The sequence below is a fragment of the Mustela nigripes genome, chromosome 3, assembly GCF_022355385.1.
Source record: "Mustela nigripes isolate SB6536 chromosome 3, MUSNIG.SB6536, whole genome shotgun sequence".
Lineage (NCBI taxonomy): Eukaryota > Metazoa > Chordata > Mammalia > Carnivora > Mustelidae > Mustela > Mustela nigripes.
In genome coordinates, this window is record NC_081559.1 from 17,108,875 (window position 1) to 17,128,864 (window position 19,990).

The 19,990-nt window shown below is 41.5% G+C and overlaps 1 protein-coding gene across 3 annotated transcripts in view; it reads right to left on the reverse strand.

The window, feature by feature from the left end:
- Positions 1–19,990, reverse strand: part of INO80D (INO80 complex subunit D) — a 67,218-nt gene that overhangs the window by 8,698 nt on the left and 38,530 nt on the right. For all 3 annotated transcript variants that reach the window (XM_059393300.1, XM_059393301.1, XM_059393298.1), the window contains 5 exons: positions 14,673–14,897; positions 8,365–8,474; positions 6,661–6,794; positions 1,803–2,020; positions 952–1,109 (listed from right to left, as the gene is read on the reverse strand). In XM_059393300.1, coding sequence (XP_059249283.1) covers positions 952–1,109; positions 1,803–2,020; positions 6,661–6,794; positions 8,365–8,474; positions 14,673–14,897 — 845 coding nt within the window. The remainder of the gene's footprint in view (positions 1–951; positions 1,110–1,802; positions 2,021–6,660; positions 6,795–8,364; positions 8,475–14,672; positions 14,898–19,990) is intronic.

Sequence of the window (19,990 nt, forward strand, 5' to 3'; positions counted from 1 at the left end):
ATATAAAAAATCTAGGGGTGCCTGGGTGGCTCAGTCGTTAAACATCTGCCTTCCGCTCAGGTCATGACCCCAGGGTCCTGGGATCGAGCCTGAAGTAGGGCTTCTTGCTTGGTGGGAAGCCTGCTTCTCCCTCTCCTGCTCCCCCTGCTTGTGTTCCCTCTCTCGCGGTCTCTCTCTGTCAAATAAATAAATCTTTAAAAACAAAACCTAACAAAAAAAAAAACTATACAGTTGGGAACTTGACTAATCACCACAAAAATATCCAGTTTGGTTTTTTTTTAATGGGGAAGAAACACTCTAAGAATATAAAAGGTTTCCCCTGAAAGCACCAGAGACCTGGTGAGATTAAGCAAACTTTTGTTTTGGAAAAATGCACTTCAACTGACATACGGGTATTACGATTGGGACAAGTTCCAAAAGGCTTCAATAAATTCAAGTTTAAAATGTTTTTGTTGGGAGGCCTGGGTGGCTCAGTCGGTTCAACATCTGCCTTTGGCTCAGATTGCAGGGTCCTGGGATCGAGGTCCCATGTGGGACTGACTCCCTGCTCAGCGAGAAGCCTGCTTCTCCCTCTGCCCGCTGCTTCCCCTCGTTGTGCATATGCGCATTCTCGGTTTCTCTAGCTCTGACAAATAAATAAAATCTTAAAAAAAAAAAAAAAAGGTAGTATGTTTTTGTTGAAAAAAAAAAAAAAGTAAAATGACTCATTGTAAAGCAACAAAGTTAAAAACCTAGCAATCAAATGATCAATCTATGAAGCCTATATAGCAGGGTGAGACACACCACACAGCTCTAACCTGTACAAGGCAAAGAGCTTTAGCAGCGCTGAATTTTCTGTGAGGAGGGGTACTTCAAACACATCTCAGAAACACTATTTCCCTTTTAAAAAGCTCATTAAAAAACAAAACAAAATCAAACAAAAACGGTCTTGAATCAAAATGTTGAGCATACCTTCAAAAAAATCAAAATCTTGTAAGTCATCAGGTAGCCGTGGCAGGACGTCTGAAAAGTCCTCCTGGTTCAATTCCAAGTCATGTGGAATGTCAGTGATCTCATTGGCAATGTCATCCGGCAACTCATCAGCACTCAGCTCTGGCGTGGACGGGCTCCTGGGGAAGAGGACATGGTTGGCCCCACCACTCTCCTTGCCCCTTCGCACCCGGGTCCCCAAGACAAGTTCGTCAAACACAAAGATGGGAAATCCTAACCCAAACTTCTAACTTTCAGAGAAGGACATGTGAAAGCAAAAGGAAGACCTCGCCATCCACAGTCAGCATTTCTGCAGCTTTTAACCAGGTATTGAGAGAAATTTCGAGATAATAGTTCAACTTCAAATTAGTAGAATGAATTATAATTTTGGCACTGATTTCTGGTAAATTTCAAATCTAGTCGAAATAATAATTTTTAGAAACAACATAAACAAAGTGGAGATGCTGAGCTGAAACAGAAGCCTCATTCTTCAGGTGCAAATGCTAAGCCTTGCTGAAACTAGTAGTTCATCAGGATTCTGATGGAGTATTTCTGTTGAAACGTACATGGAACTTCTGTTAAAGCAGGAAAATCTTAGCGGACAATTAAATGCTCCATTTCAGCATCTGCTTTCTGCGTTGTAACAAAATGTTTTCCTTCACATCTCTCACTCAAACGTTCGGTAAAAATTATACTGGAAACTACAAAGCCTAGGCTGATCTATCAGATGCCTTCTGGAGCCCACGCACAACACTAGAGAAGAACGTGAAATTACACGTTCTGAGAACCACCCAACACAAGAAGGAAACGGGAGCTTCCGCGCCGCCACTGACCGGATCTGAACAGCCTCCACTGGCAGTGAGACGCTGGTGGGCATGCTGAGGTTCCCTTGGGGTACTGCAGGGGGGATGGGTTTTTGGGGTCGACGAGGTCCACGCCTTCTCTTCTTCTTGTGTTTTTTGGTAAGTGCAGGAGGCTTGGTTTTTTTCCTGGGTTTCCTCTGCTGCTGGTGCTGAACTTTACGGGAGCTATCTCCTCTCAAGAAATTATCCTTCGGAATGAATAAATGGGTATTTTTAAACTGAGACGGTTTGGGAAAAACCTAACAGCTACCTGGAAAAAATGCATCACGTAACATTCTTTGGAATGCCTAAAGCATCCTGCATGCCTACAGCTATGCACAGCAATAAAGGAACGAATAAAGAATTCATGTTTTAATTTAATTCAAATCAATTCAATATACACGTACAGTTCATCCCATACTCATACCCAGACACCGTGAGACTGTGGCAGGCCGAGGGGGAGGTGCAGGTGGGTAGAAGAGACACAGGAAAAAAGAAGACATTGGGATCGGTGTTGGAGAGTAAAAACATAATGAATGAAACCTAATGCACTCTCAAAGAACTTACTCTTCCATAGGAAAAATAGGAATGCAAGTATACATAAATATAGTACAGAGAAAACAAGGTAATAATGACCTTCTATGGGTATACAAAAGGAGCATCTATTATTTTCAGTTGCATGATTAAAAAGAAATGGCACAATCAAGAAAAAAGAAGAGCAAATAACCACGTATGACTTGTGTTTGGGGTGTGGCATATGGGGGACGGACTGTGGAAGTCTAAGCTGTGAAATTGAGCACCGGATCATTTATGACTCTGAATGCCGTTAAGGATTTTCAACTTCATCTTCTAGGCAATGGGAAATGACTGTTGATGAAAGGATTAACACAACCTGACAAATGTTCTGAAAGGAGTAACTAGGCTCGTAGCAATATAAAGGGACAGACAGACAAGGCAAGTGGAGGGAGGCATTATTTCCAATCAGAAGCCTACTTCAGCGGTCAATACAAGATAAACGACTAAGGCGATGTGAGTGCGATTGGAAAAACAAAGCCCTGTAGGGACAGAATTCTTAAGATTTGACAGCTCCTTGGCTGTGGTGCGGATGAAAGGAAGAGAGCACCTGAAGAAGACTCTAGGGTTTCTAGGGTTGACTGTTAGATGAGATCACTAGTGGGGTCAGAGCACACAGCAGAGTAAGGATTCCGAAGAAAAGTTAAGGAATTCACTTTGGCTCACAATTTGAGGTATGAACATGTCCCAGGAGATAGGAAAAATCAGCGTAAGGGATAAAGAACGGGGTGGAGATGTAGTCTCAGAAATCACGACATGGTAGAAGTCCTTCCAGTCACTGACCTGGGCCAGGGAGACAAGGTGAAGAGAGAAGGCCGTGGGACCGCAGCGTTATAGAACTGTTCCAACTGAGTGGGTGGAGAGAGGAAGAACCAGCCAGGAAGAACCAGAAATTGACAATATAACCAGCTTTCTTCAGCAGCCACCCTTCCATCTGATGACTGCATTTCACTAGTTCCAAGACACACACTGGAGTGTGTCTGCAACTCAGGTGCATCTCACAATAATGGCATCTTACAATTGCTGTTGACCCAGTGATGGTCATGATAGCTGGCACTCCCTACATGCGTGCAAAGAGGGTAACAGTTCTTGGTACTATGGCGGTTAGAGTCTAGGTATGTACATTGTTGCTTTTATATGAAGAAGAAAAACCAAGTGTGCGGAAAACACAAAAAGAAACAGGACATACAACTGTCATACTGAAGCAAATACTCATTATTGAAGATCTGATCACAATTCCTTTTTCTTTCTTTTTCAAAGCAACAACCAAATGATAAAGGAATATAACCACAAAGTAGACCAAACTGTGTTCCAGTTGATGTACGTAAAAAACACTGCCTTTCCCAGTCAAGTAATACAGCAGAAACGTTAGACCAGCAGCATTAGAAAAGATAAAAATTAGAAAAGATAAAAACCTATGCCTGATTAAGTCTAAAGAAGCTATTTTGATAAATATAAAGCAAAAATTTTAAGTGGTAAGAAATGCACCATGCGGGTGCCTGGGTGGCTCAGTGGGTTAAGCCACTGCCTTCAGCTCAGGGTCCTGGGATCGAGTCCCGCATCGGGCTCTCTGCTCAGCGGGGAGCCTGCTTCCTCCTCTCTCTCTCTCTGCCTGCCTCTCTGCCTACTTGTGATCTCTCTCTGTCAAATAAATAAATAAAATCTTTAAAAAAAAAAAAAGAAAAAAAAAGAAATGCACCATGCCCCATTTTTAAAATCTCTTGGTGGTATATAAAACAATCGTGGCTTTTACAATGGATGCCACCTTTCGTTTAATGAATTCATTAATAACTCATAACAAAATACATAAAGAGTACAGACAACAGTATTTGAAAACTAATAACTAAAACTAGTTATTAAGACTTAAACAAATTTAAGACAAGAAAGAATAAAATTAAAGTATCAATTCAGGAAATCCAAAAGAAGGTGAACACTAGCCAAATATTTGGATCGAAACACAAATACAGACTCCAGTCACAAATGTACAAATTTAGAAAACAAACAAAAAAGAAAGGCTGTTTTCTAGCATCTATAGTTCTTTGGCTCAATATTTGAGGTCTACTTTGACTAGATCCAGTATTTAATTCAACAAACAGTATCTGAGCAACCACTGGTACCCACCAGGATGCTGGGCACCCATCCCAGGCTCTCCCTCTAGGACCAGTGTTAGGTAGGAGAAAGTCTGTCTAGCCCAAGAGCTACATGTCCTACTTGTAAGACACTCGATACCACGGTGGCGCCTGGGTGGCTCAGTGGGTTGAGCCGCTGCCTTCGGCTCAGGTCATGATCTCAGAGTCCTGGGATCGAGCCCCGCGTCGGGCTCTCTGCTCAGCAGGGAGCCTGCTTCCTCCTCTCTCTCTGCCTGCCTCTCTGCCTGCTTGTGATCTCTGTCAAATAAATAAAAAAAATCTTTAAAAAAAAAAAAAAAAAAAAAAAAAGACACTCGATACCACCTAGTTCTGGTTCTAGATGTGTGTCTTATTCTCCTAAGTTTATGCCTTGTAGCCCAACATGTGCTAGGTACTCCAGAGAGAACTGCCCCTGACTGAGGCCCTGCCGTCTCCTGGTAGTCCCCCACATAGCTCCTCTAGGGTGCTGGCACCCCCAGGCCCTGGAGGCTTTCCTCATGCCTTCTGTTCATTGCCTACACTATTCACTCCCAACTTGTTCACGGCCTCCTTTTACCATGTTCTGTGTGTCAGCCTGGACTTCCTGTAGCTTGAGCTGCTTCTACCAATGGCTGTTCTGTCTACTGGTTGAACCTAATTCTTCATTTGAACCCTTCCCAGCCACGTGTCTGTTACTCAACAGTGACTTCCTGGGCATCTTTGTTCTAAACACCAGGGATAAAGCAATGAACAAAAAATGTTCCTGCCTTTGTAAAATTTACATTTTAATAGAGGGATACTGGCAACAGACAAACTAACTGAAAAATCATATAATAGGCTGATGCGGCTGGAACTCCAGAGGTGAAGGGGGTACAAGGTGCAGCTGCAAAGACCAGATCAGCAAGTCTCACAGGCCAGGTGAGAAACCTGGATTTGACTCTGGATGTGATGGAAAGCCACCGGAAGGTTCTGACCGGGAAACTAAAACGATCACGTGCACATTCTCAAAGGCCTGCTCTCATGGCCACATACTGGAGGATTCCAATTATACGACATTCTGGAATATGTAAAAATTATACGGGCAGGAAGACATCAGCGGAGACAGAGGAAGGGGCAGACTGCAGGGGTGGGTGCAGCCCAAGAGAATGTAGGCGGTTAATGGTGCATCTGGATTATGGCGATGGTTACAGGACTGTGTGTGTTGCCCAACTCAGAGAACTGCGGACCAAAAAAAGTGAGTTTTACTGCGTATGAACTCAAATGCTGCGGGGTGGGGAGGGCCACAGCAAGAGGAAGGGAGACCAGTGTCATCCGGGCAAAGGTGAGGACAACTAAGGCTAGAATGGTGGCAGCCAAGCTGGCACAATGAGTTTGGATCCAAGACTGTCTGAGAGCAGAGCCAAGAGATTTGTACACCATCCACTGTGAGCCTCTCACTGTGGGACTGATGGGCTACAAACGTTTGCTATACTCAGTTGTGACTTTTAACTTAAAACAGTCCCTGATACACATTTAGCTGGTGGCAACACCAGGAGCACAGCCTTGTACTGTTACATCCTGGTCCGGGGGCCATTCGGCTACCCTGATGAACCCCTGAAAGTGCAAAATGCTTACAGAGAGAAAGAATGGTCTTACTCAGCTTTTTACTGCATTATACCTTGCATACTACCTAGCAAATAGTGGCACTCAGCAAGCATCTGGGTAAAAACAAAAAAACTGTACTTAATTACAAAAGAAATTGGCTTCTGGCTGAAATTCCATCAAGTATCTATGACATTCACCGAATTGTATATATAAAAAAGCAAAAATCTAGAGAAATGGGGCAAAGGAAACTTGAAAAAAATCTGTTAATCTGTTAAGTGTAAGAAAATGTACCTTGAGGGGGAGGGAGGTATGGAATAGGAATTAATAGTAAACAAAATAACCATATATAAGTAACGACTAAATACCTTCTGGAAAAGTTTTCTTTTAAATGAGGCTATGAAATTAATCCAATTGATTAGGACCAGCATATATATATATATTAATATTTCATATACATATTTCTGTATTAACATATATATTTACATACGCACACAGTTTTTAACTAATGCAAACAATACTTTTTACTGTGGATTGCTGTCACAAGTTTGAAAGTCTTTGCTGCAGAAAATCAAATCTGAACTCACCATTTTTTTGGCATGTTCTTCACACAGCGGGGTCTGGTGTGTAATGTCGAACACGGGCACAGAGCACTGCTGTCCGTCTGCGAACTTGGCTGTGCAACTTGAGAAAAGCTGCTGAGAGCGGTTCAAGAGGATATCTGTGGTTTTCAAAGTTAGGAATATAACGCACTGAAACTCAAATTATTTAAGTTTTCAATTTTTATATAAAACCTGCTTCTGGGGCGCCTGGGTGGTGTAGTTGGTTAAGCGCCCAACTCTTGGTTTTCGCTCAGGCTGTGGTCTCAGGGTGACGGGAGCAGACTCGGTGCTCAGCAGGGAGTGGGCTAGAGAGCCTCTCCCTCACTGCAGGCCTGCACATGCTCTCTCTCAAAATAAATAAATTAGTCTTTAAGGGAAAAAAAAAACCTTCTTCTTCCCTTATTTGTGTTTCCTAAGTAATACATTTTCTTATCTATAAAAGCTGAAGAACCAAGCCAACTACTGATGTGAGAAATGATCATTGTTGAATTTATCAGAAGAGATTTCTAAAATGAGTCTACTTTGCTAAAAGTCTCCTAATACGAATCTCCTTTATAGGCATTCTGATTTTTGTTATTCGGAAAAAGCAGGGTCATTTCATTCTTAACACACAACTCCTAGAAAGTCCACTACAATGGTTAGAAAATACCACTTTCTTTTAAGGAAAACTTTCATATATAATCCTCATCAAGAAGAATAAAAATTTTAAGACATAGTTATAAAAGCTCATCTATCCAAATTTGATTTTTCATTTCCCATTTCCAACATCAAACTCAAACTCACAACTTACGGAAAGTTACTTTTAGATCAAAACTTTATCATTAAAACTGGAACATCAGCTTTACTTGATCAACATTTTTAAACATCCAAACGTTTCGCCCCTAGCTGCATTTCCTCAAGACATATTTCCTACCTATCAAGGGACCACCTTTGTTTTTCCTTTATACTTTAATAGTTAAGGCTATTTATAAAGCCTTGAGTGCATAGAAAGTGCTGCTGAAAAAGTTGTGAAAATTTAATGCCAGGAACAGAAAGGAGGGCAAAAAGTCAAAGATAATAAAGAAGAGCAAGTAATTGCCACTGTATAAATTTTTTAAATGCTACTCAATTTTAAATGTTTAATAAAAGTGAGAGTAATAAGATTTCAAAACCAGCCTGAAGCCCTTTACCGCAGGTTTTCCTCGAGTATATTCTGTCTTAATGTATCTTCTTTCCTAGTCAGTGATGTTTATCTTTCTTCCATTTCAAATCAGCATTATGTTCAATACAAAGAGCAAATTCTTCCCAGGGCAAAAGGGACACCATAAAACTATGTAACTTTCTGGGAAGACTAAAATCAGATTTTGAATAATACAATTTGCCTTCTCCATGAACGGGTGTTGTAGTTGCCTCCTAGAAGCTATGCAGAACCACGGCAAGCACAAGATTTCCTGCAACTGAGTGAGCGCAACCGGAAGAACCTGCTACTTGCTATCAATTTTTCAGATTCTGATATAATTCTTGAAAAAGAATCACAACAGAAGTGGAAAAAAATTAATCGGGAGACTTCATGAAAATGCAGTTACACAAAAATTTTAAACACTAAAAATAGTTAAGATTTCAAAAGTCATCCACTCGGCTTAAGAATGAAAATACTAGCCCTGAATGAGTTAATACTTTTCAGTGCACACCCCATTCAGTTAAGGATACGCTGGAAACAGTGTCTGGTGAATGGAAGGGCTTTGTTAGGGCATCGTTCACCCTTCACGGTTCCACTGCACGCGGCTGGCTCTATTGCCCTCAACTTGGTCCGGCTCATGCTGAGAAAGCAAAGAGACAAAATTCATTTTTAAAAGAATGCTGGGAGAATCCAGGGCGACTTTACAACACTAGACTGGCAGGCTGTAACACCAACATTTTACCTTCCTACGTTCATTCAATAAAAAGGTGACTATGAGGTACAATGACCAGTTCCAGTATTTCTCCAATCTGCTGACAAAACCAGTAATTATATATTATCATCAATCTCAACGACGCCTATTTTTTCTTTTTAAAGTGGTATTTTGGTTCCTTTGACGTCAGAAAGGGCCAGTAAGGAGACAAAAAGGGATAAAGAAAAGGAGACTGGATTATCAGACCTAATTCGGAATCTCAGCTCTACCTCTTCCCAGCTGTGTGACCTTGGGCAAGTTACTTAACCTCACTTAAGCCTCAACTTCCCCACCTATAAAGTGGAGATAAGAGTACCTTTGGGGGACAGGTAAGCACCAAAAGATACAACACATCTAAAATACTTATCCTATATGATATGAAATACTTATCATATAGGATAGTTTCATACCTAGTAAATAGTTAATGGTTGTTAGTTCTTGGTATTATTATCCTCATTAGAGTCTGGTCATGTGAAGCTGCTAAATAGTAAATGTGCAAGAAACTTGACCTAATAGAGAAGAAAGGTGTAATGCCGTGGAGAAATGGTTGATTTGCTCTCATCTTCCAAAATGAACTCATTTTGGATATATGTTTTAAACTTCTTAAAATATGTGCAATTCCATCTTTCATTAAATGTTACCTCCCCTCCATACACTCAAAATTTAAATATTTGACTCTTACTTTTAAATTCATGAGTAGGCAATGTATTTACATGGTCCCAGAAAAACCAAAGAATAAAAAGCTAGGCAACAAAGAGTTGCCTACTTTCGGCGCCTGGGTGGCTCAGTGGGTTAAGCATCTGCCTTCCGCTCAGGTCATGATCCCAGGATCCTGGGATCAAGTCCCCAGTCCGACTCCGTCCTGGGCTGGGAGCCTGCTTCTCCCTCTGCCTGCCACTCTCTCTGCTCATGCTCTCTCTCTCACACACACACAAATAAATAAATAAAATCTTAAAAAAACAAAAACAAAGAGATTTTTATAAAAGAAATAAAATGTTTTAAAAAGTCTTTCTAGCTACCCTTGTCCCAATTTTCCAGTTCCCACTCCCTCTATAATGAGTATTCGTTTGAATAGTTTGTGGATCTTTCCATAGTTTATTACAAACATTAAAAATTAGAAATATATAATATTCAAGTTTAGAAGTACAAAATTGTCCTGTGATATCTGACTCTCTGAAGCATCACAAACTGGTAGGACTTTACACCTATCTGAGGGTAGACAAGGAAATCTACATGATATGCTGAATCATACGTCAGGCATCACGCATAAAATACCTTTTGAACTGTTTCTATATCTAAGGATGATTTTTTAAAGATTTTATTCATTTATTTGACAGACAGAGACCACAAGTAGGCAGAGAGGCAGGCAGAGAGAGAGGGGGAAGCAGGCTCCCTGCTGAGCAGAGAGCCCGATGTGGGGCTCGATCCCAGGACCCTGAGATCATGACCTGAGCCAAAGGTAGAAGCTTAACCCACTGAGCCACCCAGGCACCCCTGTATCTGAAGATTTACACTAATCAGAAGGTTATTCAGAACCAAAAGTACGTATGAATCCAAAGAAAATCTAAATAAAATTTCTACTCTAACTTTCATATAAATAGTACATACAAATAGAGAACCAGGTACTGCCATCAAAGGCATTTTAATTAAGGGTTCTGCCAGATGTGTCAGAATCACAAGAGTGGGGAAGGGAGCCAGTAACTTATGTCTCTAAACCGGACAGACTATTTCAAATAAATGAAGCCATACTATTTTGGCAGCCTACCCCAATTCTCTTGGTCTAGATTTAAATAGAAGGCATTTCTCTATATTGAATAGATTATTTTTGTGGAACACTTCAAGAATCTGCTCAGCCATTCACCAAGCCTCGGGTACAATACAGTCCCTCGCTTTTTCTTTATCCTAGACTTTGAAGGGAACTACAGGTTTCATTTTGTAAAATTGCTGGTATGTTCCAACTCGCCAATCTTTCTCTTAAACGGTAACATAAACTCGAAGTCAGAATCTCAATACCCCCTCCCCCAAATGATTAAGATAAAAATGCCTGATGTTAGACAGATTTTTATTATCCGAATAATCTCAACAAAACAAAAGGAGAATGACTAAAACATTTTGATGTTTTTAATGTGAAAACACCTACTATGAGTTTCCCTTTTGTATGATTAGATCTCCCTTTTACAATAAAATTTCTTTTTTTTTTTTTAAAGATTTTATTTATTTATTTGACAGAGAGAAATTACAAGTACACTGAGAGGCAGGCAGAGAGAGAGAGAGGAGGAAGCAGGCTCCCCGCTGAGCAGAGAGCCCGATGTGGGACTCGATCCCAGGACCCTGAGATCATGACCTGAGCCGAAGGCAGCGGCTTAACCCACTGAGCCACCCAGGCACCCTACAATAAAATTTCTATACAAACAACACTAGTCTCTGCAGGACTGTGGCTACAAGATAACTAGATCTGAGTTTACATACTTAAGCTATTTCAGTGGTTTAGTCCACATAGTCACCAATATATATGACAAAGCTCTTAGATGAGAAAGAATAATGTTATTCAGTTTAGATCCAAACTCTATGTTAAAGGATATCTACTAAAAGGCAGTCATCAAAATTTTAACTTCTAAAACATTTAAAGGCAACTTTTTAAATGTCTTTTGTGGAACCAGTCTTTGAAAGCAAAAACATCAAACAGAGGACATTATCCAACTAACAGCTGATTTTTTGTGAGCCTGAAATATAACTTAAGTAAAGCAGTAAACCACCCATCACCAACAAAGGATTATGGCACACTGTTAAGTGATTATCAGAGAGGCTCTGACTAATAAACTTTTTACTAATCATGAGTGACAGAAACAAATGACATCAAATTAATAATTAGAGTTTGTATTTGTTTAGTAATATTTAATTATCATGAATTTTTTTTAAAAAATCACTAATGAAGGTTTGGGAAATGTTTTAGAAAAAAAAGGGGGGGGTGAGGGGGATTCTGCCAGTTAAAAATCATAGATAGATACAGTCTTCTACACAGATACCGAGTGTCTCAAACTCAGAGGACAGTCCCTTACATCTTTGACAAGATCCTAATAATATACTAGATTCAATGTATACAATGCTCTACACAGCTTCACGCCAGACAAAACTGGTCTCTACTGAAATTATACACTTGAAAGCATTATCTAATGTAAATGTTAGATATCATTATTTCAAAACCTATGTTAAACCAAGTGAATTCTTTCGACAAATAGAGAACAGACACTCTTCACTTGTTTAATTCTATCCATTCATTCGTCAATACCAGAGACTTAAGAACAAAATGTACATTGTTCCTGCCCTTGCAAAAATGACTGTCTAGCTTGGGGCGCCTGGGTGGCTCTGTCGGTTGTCTGCCTTCGCCTCAGGCCATAATCTCAGGGTCCTGGGATCCAATTCTGTGTCTGGCTCCCTGCTCAGCAGGAAGTCTGCTTCTCCCTCTCCCTCTGACTCCACTGCCCCCACTGCTTGTGCTCTCTCTCAAAATAAATAAAACCTTAAAAAAGAAGAGACTGTCTAGCCTGACAGAAATATTAGTACACAACTGGACAGTGAAGCAGAGTACGAAACACAATAAGCATATGTAATTGGGGACCTAATGTAGTGGAACCTGGAAATGTTTCTCTAAGAAAAGTTAAGTCTCTTGAGTATGGAAGCTAAGATTTAAAGGACATTCTAGGGGCGCCTGGGTGGCTCAGTGGGTTAAAGCCTCTGCCTTCGGCTCAGGTCGTGATCCCAGGGTTCTGGGATCGAGCCCCGCATTGGTCTCTCTGTTTCTCAGGGAGCCTGCTTCCTCCTCTTTCTCTGCCTGCCTCTCTGTCTGCTTGTGATCTCTGTCAAATAAATAAAATCTTAAAAAAAAAAAAAAAAAAAAGATTTAAAGGACATTCTAGAACGGACACTACCTCCCCCCTACACAGGAGTCGGGGCTCTAAGAGTGAGTAATATACTGCAGGCAGCGGTCATTACGTAGTATAATAGTATACGTATTACTACGTATACAAGACACACACACACCAAGTTTCAAACAACTCTAAATGTCCTAAGCAGCAGAATACTCTTAGGGGTAGAGTATCTTTCTGATATATGCAACTGAAAAATAGGTTATTTTTTATAACAAATATTAACAAAAACCAAAATACGTAAAACCAAAATGACATTTCAAAAAATATATAGGTACATAAGAAATATGATCAGAGGCTATAAATAAAGGGTTTTTTAAGTTTTGTTTTAAACTCCTTTTCCTCAGTGACTCATGATCACTATAGGAAAATTTTTTTAAACTTTCATTTATCAATAATCCTACCCTCTTGAGAAAGCTACTGCTAATATTATGGTATACAAACTCATAAAAGTGTCTGTGTGTGTGTGTATTTCAAGGTTGTTATCTGAAAAAAATAGTAAGTAAAAATTGTGAAATAATAAACTCCATAAAAAGCTATGTCTTCTGGGGCATCTGGGTGGCTCAGTTGGTTAAGCATCTGCCTTTGGCTCAGGTCATGATCTCGGGATCCTGGGATCCAGCCCTGCATTGGGCTCCCTGCTCAGTGGGGAGCCTGATTCTCCCTCTGCCCTCCTCTCCATGTGTGCTCTCTCTCTCTCTCAAGTAAGTAATAAAAATCTTTAAAAAAAAAAGAACTATGCCTTCTAATCTGAAAAAAATAATTTTCAAAAAATAATTAAGGAAATAACCTTAATTAAATGTGAAGATATTTTGGAAAATTTTAATTCAATTAAGCTAGCTTGTTTTTAAAGATTTTATTTATTTATTTAGCAGAGAGAGAACATAAGCTCGCTTGTGGGGCTGAAGGAGAAGCCGACTCCCTGCTGAGTAGGGAGCCCAACACGCGGTGCTCATTCCCACAGCCCTGGGATCATGACCTGAGCTGAAGGCAGACGCCTAATGACTGAGCCACCCAGGCGCCTCTTAAGCTAGTATTTTTAAAGGTATATAAATAACTAATTATGATTTATGATTTCACCACCTAAACTGATTTCCAAAATGATAACACCATCAATTTCTTCATTGAAGTATCAGGTAACTTCTACATGTCCAATTTATGGATTTTCAGACAATAACATACTACGCACACATTATAAACCATATTTTTGAAACAAGTTTTTGAGAATATAGGTGAATGGCTATATGATATATTTTTAAGGGAAAAAATGGGCACATTGCTTTTAAATAACATAGACCCAGTTTTACTTAAATATATACCTAAAACAGAGAAAGCCCAAGGGCTGACATCCATATTACAAAGTCATTAAGAGCCATGTTTTAAAGAATTTGTATCATGAGAAAACGGTTATAATCCAATGTTACATGGGCAAAATTAGGAAATAAAATATACCTAGGGCATGATCTCAATGTTGCTTTTTAATACAAATACATGGCTCAGTGGAAGATTTCATACACACACAAACACACACATGTACACACACACAGAGAAAAAAGACTACAAGGAAATAATCAAAATGTTCACAGTGCTCATTCTCTGTTCTGTGCACGGTGATGTTACGGAAACCCCCTCCTCCCATTTTTTTTTTATATTTTCTAGATTTACAATACAACAAATACTTGGACTAATAATATAAACAGAAAAGATTCTCCCCCCCCCCAAAGAAATGCAATGTAATGAAGTCTTCTGAAGACATAATATGCAGGATAATGGAGATACTAACAGAAAATACGCTGGAACAAAATTTTTTTTTAAATGTAAGTAAAAAATATAAAATACTATTTCTCTAGTAAGAAAAAAAAACTGTAAATATCACTTTTAAATAATACATGAAATCTCTAAGCATTGTGATTGTTTTAGCATTCTCAAATACTTTACCCAATAAATTCTCATCAAACTCTGGCAAAGTGACGGCAATACTTTTACGGGCAGCTCGTGGCGATGATCTCTTACCACGTGATGTTAAATTTTCTTTGAGCGATGAAAACAAAACGCAATGCTCAAATATTTGAGGCTTAGATGCCCACTGTCGGCGGCGCCTCAACGAGCCTGTGGCAACCCAGAGAAAACGGAGCGGGCGGCGGCGGCGCGGGGCTCTCACCTGGTCCGGCCGCACGCAGCCCGCTGCAGCTCCTGCATCAGCTGGCCGGTGCTCTCCGGTTCGCGGCTGGCCGCCTGCAGCAAAGCTTTCCTAAACGTGTGCCGGCATTTCTTTTGACGAGATTCTGCCCGCTCCAGGCGGCAGAGGTGCTTATATTTCTGCTGAAAGTAAGTGCAAAGTTGGGTCACCCTGGAGCTCCTACTCTCCGTATCATCGTCATCGGACCTGGAGAAAGCAGGGAGACAAGGGAGGGACTGATGAAACGTCCGGCTCGGTTAAGAGAGGGGGAAAGCGGGTCAAGAAGCGGGTCGGAGGCACAAGGGTCACAATTTGGGGCAGGTGAGCACATCACAAAATTCGAGGAGAGAATTCCGGTAGGGCTGAAAGGAAGGACACTATTTCGACAATGAAGAAGGCAGCAGAGCCCACCCTGCGCTTTCAGACGCTTCACCTCTCCAGCATGTCAATATCAACTCCGTGCATCAGGGTCTTTTAAATGTTAAGGGACTTGGGGTTCTCGGGAAGAAAACAGTTTCTTTACCTTTACTTACCAAAACCTCGGAGTAAATGACACGGCAGTTATGCGGAAACACTCAGTGTAATTTCATAACAGGTCATACCAGAAACGGAGCAGTGAATTCCACCAGTGCCTTATCAAAGAGCTGCCTTTTTACATGTACTGTTTTTTGGTTGTTTTTTTTTTTAAGATTTTATTTATTTATTTGGCAGACAGAACACAAGTAGGCAGAAAGAGAGGGAGAGACAGGCTCTCCACTGAGCAGGGAGCCCAATGTGGGGCTCGATCCCAAGATCCCGGGATCATGACCTGAGCCGAAGGCAGAGGCTTTAACCCACTGAGCCATCCAGGCGCCCCCATTCTATAATAATTTTTATTATTTTCTTAACATGAGATACCATTTTAAAAAAAGATTTCTTAAAAAATTTGAGAAAGAGAGAGGAAGCAGAGCCAGTGAGAGGGCAAGGGGCAGAAGGAGAGGGAGAAGCAAACTCCCCGCTGAGCTCAATCCCAGGACTCCAGGACCATGACCTAAGCCAAAGGCAGACACTTTAAGTAAGGGACTTAGCCAGCCATGAACTCCCCACTTTGCAAATTTCTGATCTAAGAAGTAAGTCCCAAGAAACATGTTCTCTTCAGTATAGCAGCTGCTACAAAAACACCAAGTGAAGGATCTTACTTCAATCTTTTCATTTATTTAACATTCAACATTTGCTATAACGTCTATTACACAGAGTCCTATAAAGGAGAAAAAAAATTTAAGCAGTTTGCAGTGCAGTTTAGACAAGATAAACAGATCCCCAAAGTTAAACAATTCAAAAGACAATCAAAACAATAACTAGTAACAGTAACTAAAAACAAGAACTAAAACAATGGAGCAGGCTGACCAATGACTCAAATATCTGATGATCTCCAATTAGAAAAATCTAGGAGTTTTTCACAATTTGAGATCCCAACACCTACCCTAGATCTACTAAACCAGAATTTCCACGGAATGGGGCCCAGGAATCTTTATTTTGAATTGTTCCCTGAAGTCCCACACCAGGTTTTCATTCGGGAGTCCCAGTCGAGCCGGTAGATACTATAAATATCTTCAATGTGAGGCAGAGAACATAGAGAGGTCTAGGTATGGCTAACGTGCTATTAAAGTTCACGAGCAAGACTGCTGGATGAGAGGCTCGGCACAGGAGATGCCAACAGAACCGAACTGTGAAGGAAGGGTAGAATTTGAAGGAAAAGGTACCTCACAAGGATAAACGAATACAAGCCAGGCTTCAGAGATAGACAGGATAGAGAACATGAAGTACTAAGTAGCTTGCTTCGGCTAAGACGTGGCGTACATAGGGGAGTGCAGTGGGTAAGGCAAACTTTCTAAACCTAACCTTTATTCTACCAGCAGTGAAGAACCTCATAGAGTTTGAAGAAAACAGGTAACAATAATAGAACCGTGCACAAGGAAGACTGCACTGACAGCAGGCAGAATGAGGAAGACGGGCGCCTGGGTGGTCGTGATCTCAGGGATCTCTGGGATCGAGCCCCACATCGGGCTGTCTACTCAGCGGGGAGCCTGCTTCCTCCTCTCTCTCTCTGCCTACTTGTGATCTCTGTCTGTCAAATAAATAAATCTTTAAAAAAAAAAAAAAAAAGAAGAAGTGAGGAAGTGACAGGAAAGAGGGCAGGGAGGAAATTAGTATAAAACTCCAGGAACCAGGTAACAAGAACCCACACGAGGGCAGCAGCAGCCGGACTGCATTAGAAGAAAGGGATCCTGCACGTATGAAAGGCAGACCTTGTCACCCGGCATGGGAGGATGCGAGGGACACTCATCATGTGGCCATTTCCATCAGCCAAGACCGGGAAGAAGAACACGAGCAGACCCGGGGCAGGAAATACATCGCATTTCAGACGTGAAGAAGGCAGAGTGCAGATGAGGTGTCCAACAGCAGTGGGACAAACTGCTGGAAATGATAAAGAGGAGCCCAAGAACGAAGGGACTGACTTCCGAGCCAGCCGCTGGCCAACTCAAGGACGGGCGGCACTGCAACTGAAAGGCCACAGAGATAGTGGAAAGAACAAGACCGTTACCATAAGGCCATTAGCATAGAAGAATTAGCTCAATTTGGTGCCTGGATATGAAGGATAAGAAGTTGATAATGGGGCGCCTGGGTGGCTCAGTGGGCTGAGCCTCTGCCTTCGGCTCAGGTCATGATCTCAGGGTCCTGGGATTGAGTTCCGCATCGGGCTCTCTGCTTGGCAGGGAGCCTGCTTCCTTCTCTCTCTCTGCCTGCCTCTCTGCCTACTTGTTGTCTCGCTCTATCAAATAAATAAATAAAATCTTTAAAAAAAAAAAAAAAGAAAGAAAGTCGATAATGACTCAATGACTTTGAACTTGCATAACTAGGAGAATGGAAGGGCTATTAATAGAAAAAAAAAAAAGAGAGGAGAAACTGCAAGTCTTAAAGGGAGAGTAAAGCTCAGGTAGATTATCACTTGCCTAAGCTGTTATTTGGAAAGACTCTCTTACAGCGGGGAGGACACACCAGATCGACAGTTCTCAAGTTGACAGTGAATGCACAGATGCACCTGGATGTTGAGGCATGCGCCATCATTGTAATAAAAATTTTCAGGGGCACCTGGGTGGCTCAGTGGGTTAAAGCCTCTGTCTTCGGCTCAGGTCATGATCCCAGAGTCCTGGGATCGAGTCTCGCATTGGGCTCTCTGCTCAGCAAGGAGCCTGTTCCAACCCCCTCTGCCTGCCTCTCTGCCTACTTATGATCTCTGCCTGTCAAGTAAATAAATAAAATCTTTTAAAAAAAATTTTTTTTCAAAGCTTATGCAGAAGTTTCACGCTTCTCTTGCTAAAGACCAGTAAGACGCAGTCTGCAGACCCGCACAGGTCCACGGACTGTCCCCGGCGTGTCCTTAACTAGAAAATCTCCAACATGCCTCCCACTTCCAAGATGCTGGTAACACTCGTATTTCACACCTGGCTGTGGAGGAAGAGTAGCATTCCAGGCAGAGTAAGGCCAACGGCCACTGTTTCCCAGCAGCGACAGGCCTGCCGCCTACTGCATTCTCAGTATTCTCTCTCCCCATCTGTGCAATGAAGGAGAGCGGGCTCACCTACCTCCCAAGGTTGGGAAAAGAACGGAAAGAAATGACCTAACTGAAATCACAATACAAGCATAAGTATTATTATTAGATACCGAAACCCGTATCTATTATCTAGAATCAAATCACTTATTGAATACATACATGCAAAAAACTCCTGGCCTAAACACTTTTACCATGAGCTCTAGCAACAGTCAAAGAAAAAAAATAATTCGAATCACACACAAAATATTCCAACTGTCCAAAAAGAGAGGGATTTTTTTTTTAAGATTTTATTTATTTATTTTAGAGAGAGATCAAGCATACAAGCAGGGGAAAGGGCAGAGGGAAAGAAATCTCCAGCTAACTCCACACTAAGCATGGAGCCCAATGCAGGGCTCGACCCCACAACCCTAATATCATGACCTGAGTCATAATCAGGAGTCTGATAATATACCAACTGAGCCACCCACGTGCCCCAAGAGAATATTCTTTTAATTAAGCTAACCTAAACTTGACGCCAAAAACTTATTAACAAGGACTATAGAACAAAAGGAAAATTATAGGAAAATCTTATTAATGACTTCAGAGGCAAAATATATTAATAAGTTGAATCTAGCAGCATAGAAGAACAAGAAGTATCCAATCTGGGTTAATTAATGTAGGAACGCAACAATTATTTTTCAGTCTGATCTTACTAGATCGCTCTCCTGCAGAAAAACCATTTATTCTTCTTTCATCTTCCAACTTGCTGCCGCCTTGCTTCCTCCCGTTGTTTTCCTCCTTTCCTTCTCTCTCTGCCCAGACCGCATCATCAGTTTGGAAATTCTTCATGTTCGTAACTTCAACACCACTTAAATACTGAAGACACGAGTTTGTTCTCTAGCCCATACCTACCTCACAGTTACATTTCAGACACAAGGTACTTATCTGGCGAGCGCAGCCACATCTGACTAACCCAGAGATGCTGGAATTAGGCAGAGAACTGGGGAGGAGAGAGGGGCACAGAAGGCGGCATCTGAAGACCTACAGGGGCCTTTCAGTTCTTCACTTGGGCACTGATCAGTGCAGGAGGGTGTGAACCGCCTGGAAAGAGAAGGCCAGACTCCCACAGGGCAGGCCTAGTTTGTGTTTTCATCATTCAAGGGGAAACACCTGCAACTTGCCGGGCACTGCGTAGCCACTCAGGAGCAGACCGCCGCCGAAGTGGGGGTAAAATGAGCCCTCCGCTAAAGGCCGGAGGAAATCTAAAAGGCGAGACTCTCATTTATTTCTAAGTATTTTAACTATGTCCCCAAACAAAGCTCTTAAAGGAAGACAAAATACCAGAATCAAGTAAGTAAAATTAACAATGTCTGGCATCTAATAAGAAATTATCACATTCAGGGGTACCTGAGTGGCTCAGTGGGTTAAAGCCTCTACCTTCACCTCAGGTCATGATCTCAGGGTCCTGGGATCGAGCCCCACATCAGGCTCTCTGCTCAGCAAGGAGCCTGCTTCCCCCTCTGTCTCTCTCTCTGCCTGCCTCTCTGCCTACTTGTGATCTCTGTCAAATAAATAAACAGAAAACTAGGACCCATAAGAAAGAAAAATCAGGGGCACCTGGGTGGCTCAGAGGGTTAAGCCTCTGCCTTCGGCTCGGGTCATGATCTCAGGGTCCTGGGATCGAGTCCCGCATCGGGCTCTCTGCTCAGCAGGGAGCCTGCTTCCC